Here is a 22,486-nt window from a genome sequence, read left to right as displayed (position 1 = left end):
ATAGATCTATGCCCTGGACTTTCTGCTGATCCTCCATCAAAGCGATGGTGTCTGGTCAAGAGAACCTTGGAAGTAACTCTTCCCATTGTGTTTCCCACAGCATAATGGTCCAATCGTAGAATCCTTAGAATCATACAATACAGAAAGAGGCCTCTCAGCCCATCGAGTCTGTACTGACCAGAATCCAACTCAGGCCCTCCTCCGATAACCCCATGCATTTATCCTGCTAATTCCCCGACACTAGGGTCAATGTAGCACGGCCAATCAACCTAATCTGCACGTATTTGGACTGTGGGAGGAAACCGGAGCACCCAGAGAAAAGCCATGTAGACACAGGGAGAAAGTGCAAACTCCACATACAGAGTGACCTGAGGCCGGAATTGAACCTAGGATCCTGGCAGTGTGAGGCAGCAGTGCTAACCACTGTGCCACCTATCTTAAAAACAGTACTTCCACTGACTTGCTGAAAGTGGGACCATAGGAGACTTATTCTTATGGAATAATTATTGTACTTGGACATGCAGCTGGGTACCACTCAACTTTACTTTAGTAGCAAGAGTATTGCACATTGCAGAGTATAACGCTTAATGAAAGTCTGGAGATGTGCAAGTTAGGTGGATTGGCCATGTTAAATCACATTAGTGTCCTATGAAGTGTAGATAAGGTGGGTTAGCCATGGGAAGTTTGCAGGGTTACAGGGGTAGAGCAGGAGAGAGGGCCTGGGCAAGATAATCTGTTAGAGAGTCGGTGCAAACTCAATGGGCTGAAGGCCTCTTCTGCACTGTAGGTTATCTATGATTCTACGAATGGTAAAGTTGACCCTGCATTTTTTCTGTGTCGTGCCTGACCATATTTACATAACTGCAGTCATGCTAGATCTCTAAATAAGTACCTGGTTCCAGCCAAAATGCCTGTATGTCTAGAATAAGTTAGTTTGTAGTGGTTGTGATTTTTATTTATAGGTGGTACTGTTGTGTACCTCTTGGGGGTCTCTCAGTTGCCCAAGGATCTGAAGTTGGCCCATCGTATTCCTGCAACTCCATCTCCAGCCTGCAGCCAGCTCCAATTTGCCAATCTGGTACTTTGAACTTTTTTTGCTGGTGGGGGCCAGCTTCTTCTTGCTCCATGGCCTAAGTCCAATTTGACTCTGGTTTTGAATTCTCCCAGTGCTGCTTGCCTTTGTCTCAAACTACCTCTGGGACATCAACTACCCTTCTGCGATCGGAAAGGCAAATCTCACTCCCTGACTCATTCTAGCTCGTCCACCCAAAAACTAATGATATCCAGACTCTGACACTGGCCTGGATACAATCAGCTGGCCTTGCCCCTCAGCCCCTAACCCTGGCATTTGGTACCAACCTGACATGAACGTTTCTTTGTGTCATTACTTTTTGATCTCCACAGACACTGTGGTGAAGAGAGGGCAATCAGTGTAGCAGAGGGACAGAGACTGAATGATAAAGACATTTGAACCTGACAGGATAGAAAGAAAAGGGCTGAGAAAGAAAGAGATCAAATCAGAAAGAAAAGAGAGACCTGTGATAAACTGAGTAGAAATCAATATTAGGACAGAACTCTCAAAATCAGTAAAAATTAATGGATTATAATATCATACCAATAAATTTGGGCAGCAAATTCAAATTCCTCAGGTGGAAAGTGGAGCAATGAGAGCAGTGATCCTGTTCAAAGCTGCAGAGAGAGAAGGATTTCAAGGTGACATATACATCATAGAAAAGGGTAAAAGAACAGGATAGATGGGGAAGATGGACAAAGAGGCAGACTAATCATGGCAACTTTGTCAAAATCACGATAAGCCCAGGCAAAGTGGCCAGGGAGATCATATTTTCCTCTTTTGGGATGACTGAGGAATTCATTAATGTCAGAGCAGAACTTTCCTGTAATATCTTCATCAGAGAAAAGGGTCAGCACATGGGGGCAGATGACAATTCAGTGATTGGTACACTTGATGAAGGAAGGTCTGGCCCAATAGGGTGGAACTTCAGAAGTATTTGGATGAACTATTTGTGGTACCGGAAGGCACAACCCTGAAGGCGAAAGTCCTGGAAGATGAAGCCTCCAGAATGTTGCAAGATAACTTGCAATTGATTCTATTGCTATTTACGATGGACTCTCTTGTTCTAAAGAAATAGTTTGTTATTGTTTTATTAGTTCTTGGTATTGTGTTAGTTTGTTGATTTATTACTTAAGGGTGCACTTGGCAAAATGTGTGCTTGGTGAAGGGTGCACTTGGTGAAGAGTGCCCCTAATTTGGAATTAAATTATGATATGCCATTCATTTTTTTAAAAATCAATCTAAATCATCTGATATTAAGCATGGTCTCTTTGTAAACTATTTTAGAAAAGCTTTGTTGGATCCTTCACCCTGAATTTTGTATTTGGTAATATTTCCTTCGCATTTGACTTTTAAGTGTTGCCTTTCAAGTTGTATTTTGAAGGTAGGGGTGTGCTGTTGAATATGATCATTAACATGAGATGCTAGGCTTTAGAGAATATTTTCCAAGAAACAAGAACATAATGTGTCCTTATTTCCATGTATTTTATTCAACCAACTGTGGTGTCATCTCCAGTCTTTATTGTCAGTGAGAACTCACTAGTGAATGGAAGTGCATGTAAGAGAGACCGAGCTTCACACAGCTAAAGGAGAAGGTCGTAAATGTTGTCACCTTTCAGTAAAATCATTTTCATTCTAAACTTGAAACAATGATAACAGTTAATCAGATGGAATTGCTATAAGAAACTGCTTTCACAATATTGAGAAAGGAACACTCTCTCCAATTGGACAGTTGATGCCTATAAATTCTGTTCTGCTGAGTGGACAATTCAGCTTTAAATAAACAGTCATACAAGACAAGAAATATAATCATATGGTTGTACAGCCAGATATGAAGGAACATCTTCATCACCTGACAAATTATGACAAGGTGTAATAATAATAATACTTCACACTAAAAATGCAAGGGCTATATGCATTGCAGTGAGTTAAAAGACTTAAGTCTCAAGTAATAAGGCTCACAGCAATGGTTTAAATTAGCATCACATGTATGTAGCAGTGACACTGCCTAAACCATAAATGAATTAAGCCAACTGGTGAAACATATATATTTTCTGTCCCATGTCAGGTTGCCTTTTGTTTTGGATGTTTATAAAATAAATTTGAGCAGTTAATGTTAGTGTTCCGTGATTAGAACAATGTAGTAGTTGTGAATAATGTGAATGTACCAATCAAAATCAGCAAATCCAGTCAATGGCTTCAATAAGTAGCTTCCTCAAGAATGGATGTGCTTATGAACTGTAAGCAGTCAAATGGATGCTGTGACTTAAGGTGTAGTTTTGACCATTTTTAAAATCAGCTTGAGTTATGCACCAAATCATGAGTCCGGTTAGTGTGAGACAGATCACCCTGAGGTTGTCCCAAAATGCTGAATTCTGCAAGCCACTCAGGACTGACTTTTCAGGGTCATACCTTCAATTATTTTTGTCCATGAGAAATAATCATTCTGTTGTGATAGCACCCCGGCCTCAAAACAGTAACATGCTATCAGTGAGGGATGAGAATGGATCTGAATTTCCAGGGGTTGATTTGCCAAGCATAACGCACTTTGTCGGACCTCCTCTCTCTGTCACCATTGGTGAAAGGGTCTGAAAGCTGTTCACTTTATATTTGATGCCTCACAGCTCATTTCATAAAACTATTTTTGTTATGCCTATCAAGCGATACCAAATCTATTAATACTTATGATCCTAAAATTACTTCCTATCAGCATCGAAGCAGCGTTTTCCCATTCTTGGGACCGTCCTTGCCTCCAACGCAGTTCACCTTGAGTTATCTGACAGACCATCTCTTGCTGGCTTTCCTCATTTGCCACCTTTAGAAAGCCTGGTGCAGTGTGTTTGGGTCACCAGAAGGTGTACTCATCAATTAAATGTATGACGGTATTTTGCGTTGGATGAACTAATATGTCAAGGAGATGGGCAGGACCCCATGTTTGGGCTTTTGACAAATCAGCAAATGTTTAATCTCAAGATGTGCAGGTTCTCATAAATAATGCAGTGATTACTGAGACAGAACTCCGTGTGAATGTTTTCTCAGTGCGTGCGGTCAGGAAAAAAATAACTAAATCACTTCCTTTTCGGTTGCTTCCTTGAGAGACCAATTTTCCATCATATAGTTTTATGTCCTAAGATAAACTAACAAAAAGACCCTTTGATGTGACCATTCTTTGGAAAATCATTTTTGGCCTTTTGTGGTTTTTAATAATTTGTCGCAATTGTCATTTTACTCAACATTCCCAGTTGGTTTTTTTTCGCACATTATTCCTCAGTTGCTCCATGCAACAAATCATTGTTGGTGAAGATACATCAGTGAAATTTGCTTTTTTAAAATCAGTTGTATTTTCTGAATCCAAACCAATGCATGAGAAAGTAGTTGAAAACCCTTGGGATCTATGAGACTGTACTTCATAGAATCCTTTGCTGCAATCATCCCTTCAGTCCAGACTCAGTGAGACCAGGTCTTATATATTACATGGAATTTGTGGACGTGGGAATGGTGAAGACATTGCAGTCATATGTGCGTGTGTCATGTAAATATGTCTGTTACCAAGGTGCAGGCTCTTGCTCGCTCTCTCTCCATCACTCAGATGGTGAGTGCAAGATCTGAAGGCTGGAGCAGAAGAGTTGTTTTTAGGCAGTCGACCGTATCGCAATCATGAGGGGAAGTGTCAACAAGGTCAATGGAATGTCCTAGTGAAATAGTGAAATGGCATCTCGGTTAACATTACATAAATGAAAGTCCGTTTGACCCCTGATTCTAAAGTAAAGGGTCACTCAAAAGATGACGAGGGAGGGTGCAGGACTTAAATTTCCATTCTATGCTACTTTACACTGCCCCATTGTACAGTATCCAAAAATTATGTAATACAGTATGTTCACAATGATATGCCTAAAATTAGCTTAGCAAACAAGTAACTAATACCTTCATCATCACTGTGCAAACTGGAGGCTTGGGTTCAATACCAAAGAAACTGATTTCCAGTCTTTTGAACAATGCCTGTCTGTTCAATCCCAAGACATTTGGGGATTTAGGAAATACACAGTTGTAAGTTTAAGGCACAATACGGTAAAGTGAAGGGTCTAAAAGTTTTATCCTGCAGTTTAAATTCTCAAAACTAGAACTGATGTTCTGATAGTATGATACACTTTGTCTCTATTTTCAGCTATTTCACAAAACACCCAACTTGATTGTGAGTCCTGATGGAGTTGGCATCAGAGGAAAATGGATACTAAATTTGGTGATGTGTGCCAATTCCCTGGCTCCGTCCCACCTTCCAAGTTATTTTCCCAGACCCACATGGCATACAGTTGGTTAAAGTAGTTAAGGGTCTATTTAGGTTGATGGACTCCAGGTTCCTGCAGGCAGTAAGAGCCAGTTGAATTGCCTGGAGTGGCCCCCCAGAAACTGATCAGATTCCAGTGCCCCGGCAGGCCCTGGACCGTGGCAATCTAGCTGCAAGGCCTCTTTCATTACACGTTGCAGAGAGGGCAATCTGCTCCATTTTTGAACCACAATCGCTCTCACTATCCTGCCATTACTGCTTGCAGCTCCGTCCAAGCTGGAAGGCCTCTGATTGTCTCTCAAGCATCGAGAGCCCATGTCCCAGATCCACAGTTCAGATGCTCACAGGGAAAATCCTATCCTTGCTCTTGGCTTCATTTGTGTCGCAGAAAATCAACGAGTGAACAGTCAACAAATCTTCCTGTCCAGAAGCCATAGAGTTGATTTTAATAGTGGCTGAGAGCAAATTGCCTGTTATACTCTCTGCTTGACATAAACAGAATGTGCCTAAGGTGGATAATCTGCTGCTACTTATTTTCCCCCAGTGCTGATCAGCTCTCTTATTCTTCTTGTTAATATTTAAATGTTTTCAGAGTTTTAGGCTTCCATCAGTAGGTTTACATTAACACTGCAATGAAGTTACTGTGAAAATCCCCTTGTTCCACACTCCGGCGTTTGTTCAGGTACACTAATGGCCAATGCACCTAACCAGCACGTCTTTCAGACTGTGGGAGGAAACCAGAGCACCCAGAGGAAAGCCACGCAGACGTGGGGAGAACATGTAGATTCTGCACAATGACCCAAGGCTGGGAATCAAACCTGAGTCCCTGGTGCTGTGAGACAGCACTGCTAACCACTGTGCCACTGCATTCCCCAATAAAATTATACTGATGATTTCTCATGTAAACAGTTGCCTGTCATGGTTTTTGTTGATGAACAAGTCAAATAAAAATAAAACCTTTTCAAAAGCATTTTCACGTCATTTTCCTCTGTAGATTTTAATGCCCGTGATCAGATTGCAGTCAAAATCGTAAAAACGTTGTAAATGTTCATTAAACACAATTGTATTTAGCCACTAAAATAAATATCGTTTGTGTCTTTTAATGTACCCATGAAAGATTTTACTTTAAGCCTTAGGCTATCTCAAAAGCTTGGACTTCTAATAGAGATTTTTGCTTCAGAGAATTTCCAGTCATATCTGTGCATTCTAAGCATGTGCATTCTGTACAATTTTCCAGCATCCTATCCACAGACCCTGAGTAAATGTCACCTATAGAATTATAAAGCTGATTTGAAGCAGAAAGATCTGTCCTCATCCAGTGAGAACTTGATTTTCAAAAAATATTGGCGATTGAATGCTTAAACATTTATTTAAGGCAATTGTCACTTAAAATACTTAACTTTTCTATTATGATGTATGCGGACAGGCAAGATGTGAAATTGCATAGAATCCCTACAGTACAGAAGGAGACCATTTGGCCCAACAAGTCTGTCCCGACCACATTCCCACCCAGGCCCTATTCCCGTAACCCTCATTTACCCTGCTAATCCCCCTGACACTAGGATCAATTTAACCTGGCAAATCAACCTAACCCGCACATCTTTGCACAGTATGACTGCAGTTTTTTTTTCTAACCATCAAAAGTGATGATTTTTTTTGTTAACAGGCGTCTGGCCTTCATAGCGAGGGGGATTGAATATAAAAGTAGGGAGGTCTTGCTGCGGCTGTATAGGGCATTGGTGAGGCCGCAGCTGGAGTACTGTGTGCAGTTTTGGGCGCCGTACTTACGCAAGGATATTTTGGCCTTGGAGGGAGTGCAGAGGAGGTTTACTAGGCTGATGCCGGAGTTGAGGGGGTTGAGCTATGAGGAGAGGCTGAATAAACTAGGCTTGTACTCGTTAAAGTTTAGAAGAATGAGGGGAGATCTCATTGAGACGTATAAGATGATGAATGGGATGGATAGGATAGAGGTGGAGAGACTCTTCCCGCTCAGAAAGGATAGTAGGACTAGGGGGCACAGCCTCAAGATAAAGGGGGGCGTGGTTTAGAACGGAGTTGAGGAGGAACTTCTTCACTCAAAGAGTGGTGAATCTCTGGAATTCTCTGCCCGTTGAAGTGGTGGAGGCTACCTCGCTAAATATTTTTAAGACGCGGGTTGATGGGTTTTTGACCAGAGAGGGGATTAAGGGTTATGGGGAGAGGGCGGGAATGTGGAACTGAGCCACGACAGATCAGCCATGATCTTATTGAATGGCGGGGCAGGCTCGAAGGGCTAGATGGCCTACTCCTGCTCCTATTTCTTATGTTCTTATGTTTTTTTCCACACTTTGAAATGTTGAAAATTCGATTAAATAATCTTTCTCTTCTGTACTATTTTAGGAATTAAGTGATTTTTAAAAAAATAATTCAGCATTGGGCCATTACGTAAAGCATCACATTTTGAGCATTTCAATAAGTTTTTTTTGTTTATAAAAATAACGTTTTTTAAGAAGTTTTTTTCATTCATGTCACATTAACACAGCAATGCAGTTACTGTGAAAATCCCCAAATCGCACAGTCAGGCATCTGTTCGGGTATACCAAGGGAGAATTTGGCATGGCCAATGCACCTAACCAGCACATCTTTCAGACTCATATGCCCTGGGTCATGGGTTCAAGACACTTGAACACAGAATCTAGTATGACATTTCAATTAAGTACTGAGGGAATGCTTCACTGTCAGATGTGACATCTTTCTGATGAGCCACAGAACAACTAACTTTGTGACCCAACATTACTGCCTCCCAGACCCTGAAACACCATTCAAAGTGTTCATTTGAACCCAACGTTTATCCAATTACTGCCAAAAACCGTTTAAACCAATGCTAATGAATTAGTCTCTGGTAATAGTATTTAACAAATAAATCCTTTCTTATAGAACTTCCAACTGGTTATAGATAGCATCATGGGAAATTTTCCGATCCACAGCAGGCCTTGCAGTAAGTTCAAGGTCACAGTCTTGCAAATGGCAAAGGTTCCAAATTGGAGGAAGAATTTAGGAGGAAGCTTCTAAGAGATCAGATTTATTTTTGATTTCCTTTATCACTGCATGAAAATTAATAAATCATTACCGTAGTAAATCTGTTTCTCTATAATCATTATTTAAAAGTTTGTGGTATAAAAAAAAACAACTGCATAACCACTTACAAATATATTATAAATATACAATAACAGTAACCATTTATATAAATATACAACTGCAGTAACCATGTACAAATATATTATAAATATACATTATAAATGTACTAGGTAATAATTAACAACTATAAATATACAACAGCAGTAACCACTTAGAAATATTTTATAAATATACATTATAAATGTACAAAGGCAGGAACTACTTACAAATACAAATATATTATAAACCATAAAGTTTCCACTTTAAAATTTGTTATTTGCCAAAGATGCTGCAAACAGTTCTCAGCTCATGTAACTGAATTACTCTTTCCAGGAAAATTACCTCAGAAAAAGTTGATCAGTTTGAGTTTTGCTCTGATTAAAATGACCAAGGGTAAAATGAATTAGTATTTTTGGAATATGCTTTGCCACTTGGGAATAGGAATTGGAGAATTGGGACCATTGTGTTTCTTGCTTTGTCTCCAACCTGGGCTTCCATCTAGCAAAGCATCACTCTGGGATTGCAGCTTTGCAGAATCTGCCATGCTACATCATACTTTACCTTACAGATCTCTGGGCTTCTCCCCCCACACTGCGAGGAGACATAGTTGATGGTAGCAGGTTCTGGCAAGCTAACTGCTTTCTGGAGCCAAGGTGAAAAGAGGAGGAACTCAACATGTTTGACAAGGCCAGTAGCCAACCAGGAAACATCAAGGGATTTGCACAGAAAAATTAGCAAAGCCCAGCCAAGTATTGTGAGGTCCAATCAAGGATTCCAGGTTGAATGTTTGACAACATCTGGAATTGATTTAATTGCTTCAACTTCTTCTATTTGCAAAACATGCTGCTGGCAAAATTTGTAGCTTCTTGAAATTATTGCTGAATGGTTTTCACTTGCTGCCCGCTGAATGCTACCTTGCTTAGCTGTTCAGGTGTGATTTGGTGCTGCCTTAGGAATATGGAATCTGAGCTGATCAACTGCAAGTGTGACAGAAACACACTTACGTGGTACAAGACATGACACGTGGGGTATGCTGGTAACAGACATGCATCGAAGGAAGAATTAGGTTAAATATTTCTATAGATGCAGCTTGCTTTTAGTTGTGAGAAAACACCATATATCATATTATTTTCCAAATACGTTGCATAAACCAGTGTTGAATAAAACTTTTGTGTTTCTTTTGCAGGCATTAGGAAATCTTTACTTTCTTCACGAGTCTTTGAAAAATACCTATCAGTTTGATTTTAAAGGTAACCTTTACGTAACTATTTATTAAAAGATTACAAATAGTGGGCCCAATTCTGTATTCATCATTTAAGTTAATGCAACTGTTGACTCTTGTGTTGTATTTGGGCATCAAATTAAGTGCATTAGTGCTTTTAAGCATTATATTTACTTCTGATACATTTGCCTCATCGTGGAACAGCATGAAACAATCGCTGTTTAAAGCACAAATACATTGCATTGCTCACAGACGGTCTCGAACATTTAAGATTATAGGCATCACTGGCAAGGCCAGCATTTATTGCCCTTCCCTAATTGCCCTTGAAAGGTGGTGGTGAGCCACCTACTTGAATACAACTGCATGCTTCGCTTGGCCATTTTAAGAGGGCAGTAAACTTCTACCACATTGCTTTGGGGCTGGAGTGAAATGTAGGCTGGACAGGGTGAGGCAGCAAATTTTCTTCTCAAGGGACATTAATGAGCCCGATGTGTTTTTACAATAGAATCTGGCTTCATAGTGATCACTACCAATGCTAGATATTTAATCCAGATTTAATTAATTAATTGAATTCAGATTCTCAGCTATCATGGTGGGCTTTAAACTAGTGTCTCTAGATCATGAATCCATCACCAGGACCACAATGCCACCCACACCTCCCCACCACACTCGCGCCCGCCTCCTCTCTCTCTCTCTCTCCCCCCCCCCCCCCAAACATACTTGTATTTTATGAAACAAAATTTTGTGTATGGAGAATTATTTTTTAAAATGAGTAAGTAGAATTCCTGAGCCTGTTGTCCAGCAGGGATTATAAATCCTCAAATATCTCAAAAAATGTTTTATTGAAAAAAAGGTCTATGCTTATGGTGTTTGGGAAGTGCCTTAAGCTCCAAAGCAACAGTAGTGATGAATATTTGTGACAATAGGGCCTCAATTTCCCCCAAACTGGGACTGAGTGCGTGCGCCAGTGGGAAAACAGGAGAGTTTCCTGCTGGAGTTGACTGTGTCTTTCAGGTGAGATTCACCCAACTAAAAGATGTTAATGAGTTAGTTTAGAGCAATTCAGTGGCCAGGCCAATTGTTCAGAAACTGGGCTGTCTTTCTCAAAGGGCACCCTGATCTTTGCGTTCAGAGATAGGATCCCCTCCCACCAAAAAAATGAAATGATGACCCCCACCCCGTATCTCCCCACTGACCAGGAGAACACCACATCACACCCTCTACCCCCAACCCACAAATAACGGTAAAACCTCCTGACACTACGCCAGTGACCCAACCCTTCCTTCTCAGCTCTACTCCCTCCTCAGACACCCCACTCAGGCCCCCTCCCCCAGACCCACTACTCAGGCCCCCAATCCCTCAGAACCCCCACTCAGGCCGTGTTCATCCTCAGACCTTCACTCAGGCACTCTACCCACTCAGAAGCCCCACTCAGCCCTCCCCTCCACCCCCCCTTGGTCTGTAACAAATCCAACATTCAGTGTCTTGAAAAAGACTCCATTGACAGCTGGGTGGATTCCTGTTCCAGCCACCTGTGTTTATTTTTATTTCCCTTCACACTTGAATGGATTTCTAGTACTCCATCGATCCTGACCACAATGTTGACAGCCGGCAGCAGCAGAGAGGGGTAAATGGCTACTGAATCTACCTCCGAGCCCCCTAGGTGCCCAAGGCACCAGGCCAGCATGTCATTGCTGGGGTGTCAGGGGACAGTGTACCATTGGCATTGACAAGGCACATGAAGAAGGGAAGCTGAGTGGAGGGAGTTTGAGGGTTTTAAGTAGAGTGTTCAGATCAGAAAAACCTCATACCTGCATGGTGTGAGGGAAGATGCCTCTCATTGCCGAGGGTTTGGTGCTGCTTCCTGGATTCTCAGAGTCCAGCACACCATGTTCTGGTTTATGAGAACCCACACCAAAGCCTACCCAATGAAGATGCCGCTGGCGAGGCAGGTGAATAATAGGAGGGTTTTGAATCAAGCTTCATGCCTGCTAATTATATGTTATCTGGCCAATTTGAATATTTATTGTGGGCGGGAACCCAATTGGCATCAGTGGGGTGGGTTGGGCACATCACTATGGATTTGGCAGCAGACACCAACCCCATTTTTTCCCCCCCAATGCCCAATTCTTTTGGCCACCATGATTCTCACTGGGAGAATTCCCCCACTACACAAAAGCATTAGGTTGCACAGTTACACTGGGGACCTGCATCTCATTTTAAAATGTTATATGCCCTGCAGTTATTCCATTGCATAGTGTTTTTATGACTATAAAATTAAGTTATAAACTATTAGCTTCATTTCTTTGTCACTGACATGTATTTCTGCTTCTGAACACAGTGCACATTTAAGCTTACTGTATTGCCACTTCTATATTAAATTACCATATTTAGGCAAATAGGGACATTTACTTTTATTGCTCTATTGATTTAGGAATAATCTACTAACAGATTATTGATATAGACAGAATTGACTTCTCATCCACTCCCAGCAGATAACACCGCAGATCAGGACCCAATATTTGACTGTGTAGTTGTGTTGCAAAACGAACAAATTTTCCAGTTCATTGTTGGGTGTATAGAATGAAATCAATACTGAATGTTTGATACCTCCCATTCGTTACTGTATCTTACATAACATCACATTTTGTGTGATCAAGTATTTACCCTACTGTAACCCTTCACATTCTTCAAGGTCTGAATTTTTCCAGGGAAGTTGAAGCCCCCACCACAGGGTACAGCAGTGGGAACCGGCCCTGCCCCAGCAGGCAGCAGCACCCTGGGGGCGACAGCCGATTGATCAGAGGGCCAGCAGCCAGATGCCATGCCACCATGCGTGGTGGTGCCTTGGGTACGAGGATGATGATTGCTGGCGAGGGTCTGTCTATGGCCCATAGAACACCCATTGTGGAGCCACTTCTGCCTTGTGAGAGAGCACCAGGGATTTACCTGCTGATTCCACCCCCACCCCCACCCCCCACATGATGGCAGGCACTCCTGATGGGGAGCAAAATGCCTGTGGGGGCGGGAAGGGCCCGTTAATTGGCTCACTGCATGGCTTATTTGATTGCCCAATGAGTGGCTGCATCACCACTGCTCACAATATGCCATGGTGGCAGGCAGATGTTGGACTCCCCTCCTGATGTTTCCCCTGTCATATGGCCATCCCTCATATCTCCCAGCCTATTGCCATTGGGCTGGGGAAACTCAATCTGAAGACCTGTACCAGAATGCCCCATAGCCTTTTCAACCTTTTTAGCCTTAGCCTTTTTAGAAAAAGATTCTAATTTCTCAAGCCCCTTCTGATCACAGTGGTTTCCAATCCATGGTAACATCCTAGTGAATCTGGAATCAAAACCAAGTATTTGTTTGTCTTTTTGATTGGCATATCTACTGTGGCTGGTAACTAATGACCTGTCCATTTGCAGTCCAACTCCCCTCTGTACCACAGGAGGTCTCTTGGTAGACGATGTCACCAAATTCATAATTAACCCTAATTGTGAAATTCCAAATCTTGTGTTGCTTAAATTTGTACAATAACTGAACCTATTCAGACATTCAGTGGTATTGCCATCACTGAATTCCTCACTATCAACATCCTGGGAGTTACCACTGACAAAAAACTCAATGGACGAGCCATAAATACCTAATCTTACCCAAAAGGCCTCTTTCTCATGCTTTCCCAGACCTATTTCCCTCTAACCCATAAGTTGCAGCACGTCCTCCAGCTGCTATAATGCACCTCGCCTTTTAAGTGACTCTGACTCATCATGGTATTGACCGCCTGTTTTGTGTTCAGCTAATCAACAGTTGAAATCATTGAAATAAGTTGGCTGCATTCAGTTGGCATACAGCCAATCAATAAATACAGGCTGATTGTACATCACAACAACTGTGTGCCTGCTTTCGGGGGGCTATCTAATTTAGCTTCTTTAGCCCTTTATCAGTATGGTATTTGAGCCAATCATGATTTCCTTCCTGGGATGTGATTCCTAAAGTATGCTGCTGGGAGTGTAATGACCTCTTTTAAAGACTGGGTGGCACAGTGGTTAGCACTGCTGCTTCACAATGCCAAGGGCCCGGGATCAATTCCGGCCTCTGGTAACTGTCTGTGTGGGGATTACATATTCTCACTGTGTTTGCGTGGGATTCTTCTAGGTGCTTCGGTTTCCTCCCAAAGTTCCAGAGATGGAAAAGTTGGTTTATTGGCCATGTTAAATTACCCTTAGTGTCAGGGAAATTAGCAAGGTACACATGTGGGGTAACAGGGATAGGGCCTGGGTGGGATTGTTGTTGTTGCAGGCTCGATGTGCCAAATGGCCTCCTTCTGCACTGTAAGGATTCTATGATACCCGACTTGATGCATACGACTAACAAGAACTGTTCTGTGTACTGATTTATCGGGAAAGAAGGGAATATTGCAATAAGGCTTTCCAAACTTCATGCAAGGAAAAATCCAACTCGTAGCTTAAAATGAAACTAATCCCACTTAGAGGAAGTTTCTGCATTGTGTCGTTACCCTGGCTGTAACTTTGGCTGAGATTTCATTTGCATGTTCTGCCAACTTTCTGCCAAAGTTGCAAAAGAGGAATGGGGGAGCCTTGGAGAAATTTCTTGGCGATTGTGGAGAGGAAAATTCTCCTCCCGACTCTGCACTTGCAGAGGATTGCCTTTTAATAGTAAGAGCGACTGGTGATATTTGTTAAAACAAGGATCAATGAGAGAATGTGTGGAGCTGATTCAAACTAAGTAGCAGAATGATACTTACAAACACCCATATCTTTAAAAGGTTTTTTAGCACCATGGGCAACTTGCAGAATCAGTGTTAAATGTTGTGATGAGAACAATCAGTCATACTGTTCTTTAAAATAATAGCTTTTTATTGGATGTAATTCAATTTATTTGTTTTTCTTTTCTCCCTTCAAGCTAAAAAGTACAAAAAAGTAACAGGTAAAGAAATCTACTCAGAAACATTAGAAAGCACACCTATGCTGGAAAAGGAGAAATTTCCACAAGATTACTTCCCTGAGGTAAGCTGTACGGTCTTTTGCAACCCAAAGTCAAGTTGCACATTTTTAAAGGTTTATCATTGTTGCTGTACCATTGCGAAATCATGTAATTCAACAGCCTGTCAAATAAATGATTTGCTCAACAAATTGGAGTTTGGGATGGATCACTGACGCATATCATTTTTATGCAAAATGCCTATGGGGGCAGGAAGGGGCCCTTAATTGGCTCACTGACGCTCCCCTTGCTTTTGTTCAGCAAATTATTTTCACTCTTACAATTGGGATGTTTAGCTTTAAATTTAGGGTCAACAAAGGGGGTCAAATGATCTGTTTAACCTCTACCTGACCTTAAACATTGGCTGATTTGATTATTAGAGATCAAATGAAAGTTTAGGTTTCTTTGCTAAGAGGAAGATGCAAGGTATTTGTGTTTGGAAACAATGGCAATATTCTCTGGTTTTGCAATAAGCAGATTCTGAGTCTGCTAAAGTCCCAGAAAGGTGCTGAAGGTATCGGAGCTGTAAACAGTTGTGCTGTAGACTGTCTATTTACTTCTAAGATGGAAAAGGAGTTGGGATCAAAGAACAATATATAGCATTTCTACATGAATGTAAGCAGGGGCGGGGGTTAACATTTTTCAAGTTGCCTTGCAGACAAAAGCAGAAGAAGCTACTTTGGAGATCAGGTTACAGGCTTCCCTACAAACCAATGAATACCATCAAACAGGCAACATAGTTTAGCAGAGAGGAAAGGCTATTTTTTTTTGAGCTCCTGAGAGGGAGAGTGTTTCTAGTCAAAGAAATATATCCTGCAGTCTTCTCTGGATTGTGGGAGATATAGTTGAGGAGGGGAGATTGGAGGGTAGGGGGGTGGGTGGCGAGGTGGTGGTGAGGACCATTACTGGACAGGCTTTACTGCTGGTAAAGGATCTAGGAAACTCTCCAAAACTGAGTAAAGCACCAGGAGATGGTCTCTTGAAGATGCTTCTCAGGGAAAGACGGATGCAGAAACTCATTGGAAGCAAGAACAACTGTTTGCTAAAAGGACTGTAATTCTTTGGAGAGTGTGATGTATGCTAAGTATAAATTTTACAAGGGGAATGTTCCTTTTCTGCAGATTAAAGAATAAGTTAGCTACAAAAAGAAAATAGTAGTGAGCCAAAAATATTTTCATTTGCGTACAATGAATGTTTTAAAGTGGGAAATCTTGCCGTGATATTCTTCCAGCTGGTAACTACAAGCCTGAATCATTTTTAAAATGTTATTGGTCTCCAAGGAGATTGGAGCATAATTGATCTTTCGGCTCCTAATTCCGTTGTGTTAGTTTGGATAACGAAGCCGAGTAACAATAAAAATGTTTTTAAAAAATTGATGGCACTCGAGCCCACAGTGAACTGAGGTCATGTGACATAATTAACATTACTTCTGGGTCATGAAATAACTCACAACAGCATAGCTGGAGAGACCACACGTGCGATGGCATGTGTATATAGTGAACGCAGAGACAGTATTTGTTTCTTTGCTTATATCTTTGCTCTGGCTAATTGAAATCTGGAGTGGATATGCTTCAATAACTTAGGCTCCGTATCCTTTCTTTGCCAATTAGGTTTGTTACAAAGCTTTCCCCATTATGCTTTTAAAAATTGTCCCAAAATCTCTTGCATCATCTTAAAGTACTATATAAATCAAAGCCTGTCTTATTATGTTTGATAATTTAATATTGCTTTCAGTAATGTAAATAAGACAGAATAATTGTAACTGGTAAATATATCAGACAGAGAACACCACTCTCCATCTTAGTAATAACCAGTACCATTCTGCAACTGACATATATGCAAACGATCCTCTCAATTGGTTTAAGACTGATTTCTTTCTCTTTATTACTGCCGCTTAAAGATGATCTAAAAGTAATTACATTGATTGAGGTATAATGCAATCCAAAATAATTACAATTCACTGCATATAAAACTAACAAAACTTTTCATGGTGATTTATTGTACCTCTTGGCTGTATATGAATCTCAAATGATGCCTTTGGGACCAGCACTTGAGATAATGTTAGGCTATTTAAAAAGAACAGATTTGTGTAGTCTATCAGACCTGAATAATTTTTGCCAGTAGTGAGAAATTGGTTGTTATCATACATCATAGATACTGCTCAAAGCTCTTATGAAAGATGAATTAATTTCACTAATGCTTTAATGTGAACCTTTCATGAACAAAGCTGCACGGGGATAACCTTGTAGGGGTCTTGAGTTTCTCAATAGTGATTTATGTCATCTTTTAATAAAGGAAACAGCTTGTATATAATCCATCTGCTGTGCAAAGAAGGAATACTGACTTGCAGTACATAGGATTTTCACTTCCATTTTTATTTAACACGGCAGACTGATGAAAGGCTTCAAGGAAGACTAATACAAGCCCAGTTTACACTCAGCGTTGCTAAATTGATTGGTAATTCCAGCTTCAAATTATACCGAGCCCCTTCTCCACCTCCCCCCCCTCAGCAATTGCCATCAGAAAGATGGATTATATGAGGAGAGCTACTGAACAAACATTTGCGGGGCCATTTCTCTGCATCAACTTTGAATGTTTTACGAAATTGAGGAAGAAGTGAAAAGATTAATTTAGATCTCAGATTTGTCAGTTCAGTTGTAATTCTATAACAGGCCAGCACAAGCTTCAGATCCAGAAGGATTTCTTTTCTGTGATTTCTTTCTTGGGTACCACACAGTGCATTGTTTCATGGTTCGGACAGCCATAAAGCTTTGATTTAATGTTTATTAACTATCTCAGTAACTATTAGGAGGCACATGAGTAAAGCTATGACTGTCTTACCTTTCAGTTTTCTTTTTCTTACTATTTTGTTAATATACGGGAGCATTTACATGTTGCTCACTATGATTGCCTGGTCAAAAGTAGCTGGTGTGAAAACTGCTGCGGGGAACATTATCCTGTCGTTCCTTGCACAGTGCAATATTGCAACTTCTGTTTTAATGGTTGGATAGTCAGCGCCATTGGAGAAAAGGGCAGCCAGGAGATGCTAGGTTGCTTATATATGTATGTGTATATGTATGCATGTGTGCAGAATGGGGAGGGGTGGCCCAGAGGTTAGCACTGCTGCCTCACATTGCCAGAGACCCAGGTTCGATTCCCGGTTTGGGTCACTGTCTGTGTGTAGTTTGCACATTCTCCCCGTGCCTGGGTGAGTTTCCTCCGGGTGCTCTGGTTTCGTCCCACAGTCCAAAGATGCGTGGATTAGGTGCATTGGCCATGCCAAATTGACCCTTGGTGTCCTGGGATGTGTAGGTTAGACAGATTAGTGGGGTAAATGTGTGGAGTTGTAGGGATTGGGCCTGGCATGGGGTTGTTGTCAATGCAGACTCGATAGGCCAAATGATCTCTTTCTGCACTCTGGGGTTTCTATGATCTAAGTAGATAGGATCGTACTGACTCCATACCACCTGTTTGCCTGCTTGAATTTCTATCCTTAATCTTGGTTGATGATATTTATGGATAGTCACATGTGAATGAGGAATTAATTACATGGTGATGCCAACCGTCCCATTTTGCATTATTTCCACTATACTTATGCTGAGCCTTAATTTATCAAATACAACTGCTCACCAGGGTGGCGAAGGGCAATCTTGAAAGTGATAGTATTTTAAAGGAATATTCTTATTGAAACTTTACTGCACAATATTTTTTTGCCCTGCGATTGCCATGTACTTTGTCATCTGCCTATCTATTATTTGGTGAGGAGTTGCCATTTGTTTAATAACCCCAGCTCACCTCTCCATCCCACCACAGAGCATGTTGAACTCCATATTGGGGATTTCAATATTTCCTTGTTTCTTTGGTAAAGAGGAGGAGAGAGAATGTACACCTGCCAGTACTTTCCAAGCTGGATATATAACTGTATTTAACACAACAGCAATGTCTCTCAAAGCATCATTTTATGAAGGAGTCGTGCAATATGCTGCAAGATGAACTGATATCCTCCTCCAACATATATATGCTCTGCAGGCGGCTTTTGGATCACCACTACCCAGAACTTGGACAACAATTGGGGTCATCTATAACATGAACCAAGCAAGCTATGGCTGGAGCTAATAATCTCATCCTTCCCAATGGAAGACCATTGATGATGCAATAGAGTACTGTACTTATTGAAATACCGTGCTAGAAGAATGTCACCCATGAGGCTATACACACTCCTTTATTACTGTCCCTATGTATGCCTTTAGCAAAGGGCACCAACTGTTTGCAGCCAGTAGGAAATTATCCTACAAGTGCCTGCTCACTTCCCTGGGAGCTGGTACACTGCCTTTCTGATCAGAATGGACCATGCCAGTGTGTGGTGGCCAGGTCATGACCATCTCCAAAAAGGGAGAGTCCGACCATCACCTTTTCACATTCAATTCCATTGCTGAATCCGCCACCATCAACATCAAGAGGGTTACTGTTGACCAGAAATTAAACTGGACTAATCATCGAACTACTGTGGCTACAAGAGCAGGTTTGAGGCTGGGAGTTCTGCTGCAAGTCACTCCCTCTCGACTCCTCATCTATAAGGCACATGTCAGGAGTGTAATGGAATATTGTCCACTTATCTGAATGAGTGTAACCCCAACAATACTCAAGAAACTCAACGCCATCCAAAATAGAGCAACCTACTTGATTGACACCACAGTAAACGTCACTGTTTCCAATGGCAGCACACAGCAGCAGCAGTGTTCACTGAGGCAGCAAGATGCATTAAAACAATTGATAAAGACTCCTTTGATAACCATTCCAAACCTATAATGCCTAGGGCAGCAGAAACATTAAAGAACACCACCACCTGCAAGCTCACTGAAAGCCACTCACCATCCTGGCTGGGAACTATATTGCCATATTTTCATTATTATTGGGTCAAAATCTTGGAACTTCCTCCCTAACAGCACTGTTAGAGTACCTACACCAGATGGGCTGCAGCAGTTCAAGAAGGCAGCTCACCACCTCGAGGGCAATTGGGCAATGAATACGGGTTTACTAAAATATTGGTTTACTGGTGCAGACAGGATGGGCTGAACGGCCTTTGCTGGCATTATAACAATTCTGAGATTTTATGAAACCTCATTGAATGTGAATTGTGCCAGCAGTGCCACATATTGCTTGTTTCTCTGCAGTGACAAGTTCAGAGGAGGAATAGATGAATAGTGGAATTGTTTTCCAAGGAGGAAAGCTCACAACATACCTGAGTTGGAAGTGTGACATGAGAAATTTTTGATATGGTTCACCGACAGTTTGTAAATCATAGAATCCCTACAGTGCAGAAGGAGGCTATGCAGTCCACCATTCCTGCATCGCCAACGATCTCAGTAAGCCCTGTAATGTATTTACCCTACTTGTTCCCCTGACAATATCAGGCAATTTAGCATGGCCAATGCACCTAACCCATACATCTTTGGAGTGTGGGAGGAAACCAGAGCACCTGAACGAAACCCACACAGACACAGAGGGAACGTGCAAACACCCACAGATAGTCACCCAAGGCCGGATTTGAACCCGAGTCCCTGGTACTGAGGCAGCAGTGCTAACCACCGTGCCACCCCCCTCTGTGTCCTATTGCAGGAGAGGCAGAATGTCTTGGTGAAATGCAGCTAGTACATGCTCCCTCACTTTAAAAGCAGCAACAAACTAAATTTATATAGTATCGTTAATTTAAAAAAAAACCCAAGGCGCTTCACCAGCATTATAGAACAAAATATAACATTGGACCATAAGATAGGTGACCAAAATCCTGGTCAAAATTGTGGGTTTTAAGGAATACCCAAAAGGAAAGGGTATTACAGATGTGGAGCAATATAGAGCAGGTATTCCAGAACTTAGGCGTAGGCAACTGAAGGCACAGCCACCATTGGTGAAATAATTATCATCTTCATCTCATTCTCATCTTCCTTATCCCAATATCTTCAATAATCTTGCTCTCAGTTGTGCAGGGCTTTCTCCACGTAATCATGTACTGATGGCTTAGCACAGCTGCCATCAGTACATGATCCTTCTCTCCTTTTATGCTACCTGATCTTAAAGAAAGGAATTTTAAAATATTAAATTAATATGATAAGCAACACCAAGAGCTCAGAATGGGTATGAGGACAAAGGTTGAGGCCCTGATTGAGGGTCAGTGCTCAGTGAAATCGAGATGGGTCAATCTCAGATGAGGCAAAATTCCAGCTATGTCGAAGTCATCAACTGTTCCCATCAGCAGAATAGCAAGAAATTGTCTAAGCTTGTCATATTGTAAATGTTGGGTGGGTGTGTGTGTGTGTCTCATTTAATTAAACTGAAGACTGTTAGTAATACTATAAGATTCAAATCATCGAGGTGTAAAAGTAAGCGTTTGAAATGGAGATGTGCCAAGATGAGGTAACAGGGAACTACATGAAAAAAAATTTGCATGAGGAGATGAGGGAATAAGTTGAAATTTAGCTGTTATATTTCAAAAATAAAATTTACAACTGGCCATATCACGAATGAATAAAGCAAAATATTAAGTTTATTTCTACCCATAAGTAATATTAACCAAAAAATTCGAAGACTTCTATAGTCTATGAAAAGGAACTTGCATAAAAAGTTAGAAACAATAAAGTTTAAAGATGAAAGAGAACAAACCTAACTAAGGAAAGAATGAAAGCTGTGTGAGTAGAGAGTGGCCATGTGATATCCTGAAGAATCTGCTCTGTTTAGAGAGAGCTGTGAAAAACAAGTTCAAGTTCCAGCCAGCCTCAGAAAAGTATTTGGCTGTTCCAGAAACCAAAATTTTATTCCAAGTCTTAGAATTCCTTTATCAGGTGAGAGAGAGGGAAACCTTGAAAAGTTAGCAACAGTGGATGCCTTGTGATAATACTGAAACTTCTACAGATTAGGGTGGCACAGTGCTTAGCATGCTGCATCACCACACAGGTTCGATTCCTGACTTGGGTCATTGTCTGTGCGGAGTTTGCACGTTCTCCCTGTGTGCGTGGGCTTCCTCCCACAGCCCGAAAGATGTGTTGGATAGGTGTATTAGCTATGCTAACTTCTCCTTCAGTGTACACGATGAAGTGCTGGAGTGTGGTGACGAGGAGATTTTCACAGTAACTTCATTGCAGCATTAATGTAAGTCTACTTGTGATATTAATAAACTTTAAAAAGCTTAAGAATCCATAGGGACTGTTGCCTGGAAATAGTGTTATGTTCTTATGTAACTAAGCAGAAATCTTTTGGGAAATGTTTGTCAGACTACTTTTAACTATGTAAATATAATCTTGTGTGTTTAAGTTTTCTTTTCTTTATAATAATAAATGTTTTAATTTAATACTTCCTCGCAATAAAATACAAATTGCAAATCATTGTGATAGCTTGTCAAGTTTCCACCTGCCATATTGTAATAATATGACTGCGCCAACCAATCAGAATGGATTTAGATCACATAATAGTGTGAAATCATAGAGCACTGGGCATGTCATTACTTGACATTGAGACCTTCCCATGAAAGGACTTACAAAGCCTGTGAGTATGGCAAACCTGTGTGCAATTTAAAAGTGTTGTCAATCGAAAATTGAGAGTAAAAGGTTACAGCAGCACAACACATTGAGAGCAGGGAGGAGCAGGTTAAGGCTTATCAACCCGATGACAAAGGACTGTTCACTCACATGAGAGACTAGCATGGAGGCAACCAGGGGAAATGTATACAGAGATGAACGATGCCATACATTGC

At 41.2% G+C, this 22,486-nt stretch overlaps 1 protein-coding gene across 3 annotated transcripts in view; it reads left to right on the top strand.

Moving 5' to 3' along the window:
- Positions 1 to 22,486, top strand: part of inpp5a (inositol polyphosphate-5-phosphatase A) — a 499,011-nt gene that overhangs the window by 309,235 nt on the left and 167,290 nt on the right. For all 3 annotated transcript variants that reach the window (XM_080205594.1, XM_080205595.1, XM_080205596.1), the window contains exons 5-6: positions 9,700 to 9,763; positions 14,662 to 14,765. In XM_080205594.1, coding sequence (XP_080061720.1) covers positions 9,700 to 9,763; positions 14,662 to 14,765 — 168 coding nt within the window. The remainder of the gene's footprint in view (positions 1 to 9,699; positions 9,764 to 14,661; positions 14,766 to 22,486) is intronic.

The sequence above is a fragment of the Carcharhinus amblyrhynchos genome, chromosome 17 (assembly GCF_965287045.1).
Source record: "Carcharhinus amblyrhynchos chromosome 17, sCarAmb.v2.hapA, whole genome shotgun sequence".
In the NCBI taxonomy this organism is placed as follows: Eukaryota; Metazoa; Chordata; class Chondrichthyes; order Carcharhiniformes; family Carcharhinidae; genus Carcharhinus; species Carcharhinus amblyrhynchos.
The sequence above is the reverse complement of the archived record's forward strand: the minus strand, read 5'-3'. Positions and strand labels throughout refer to the sequence as shown.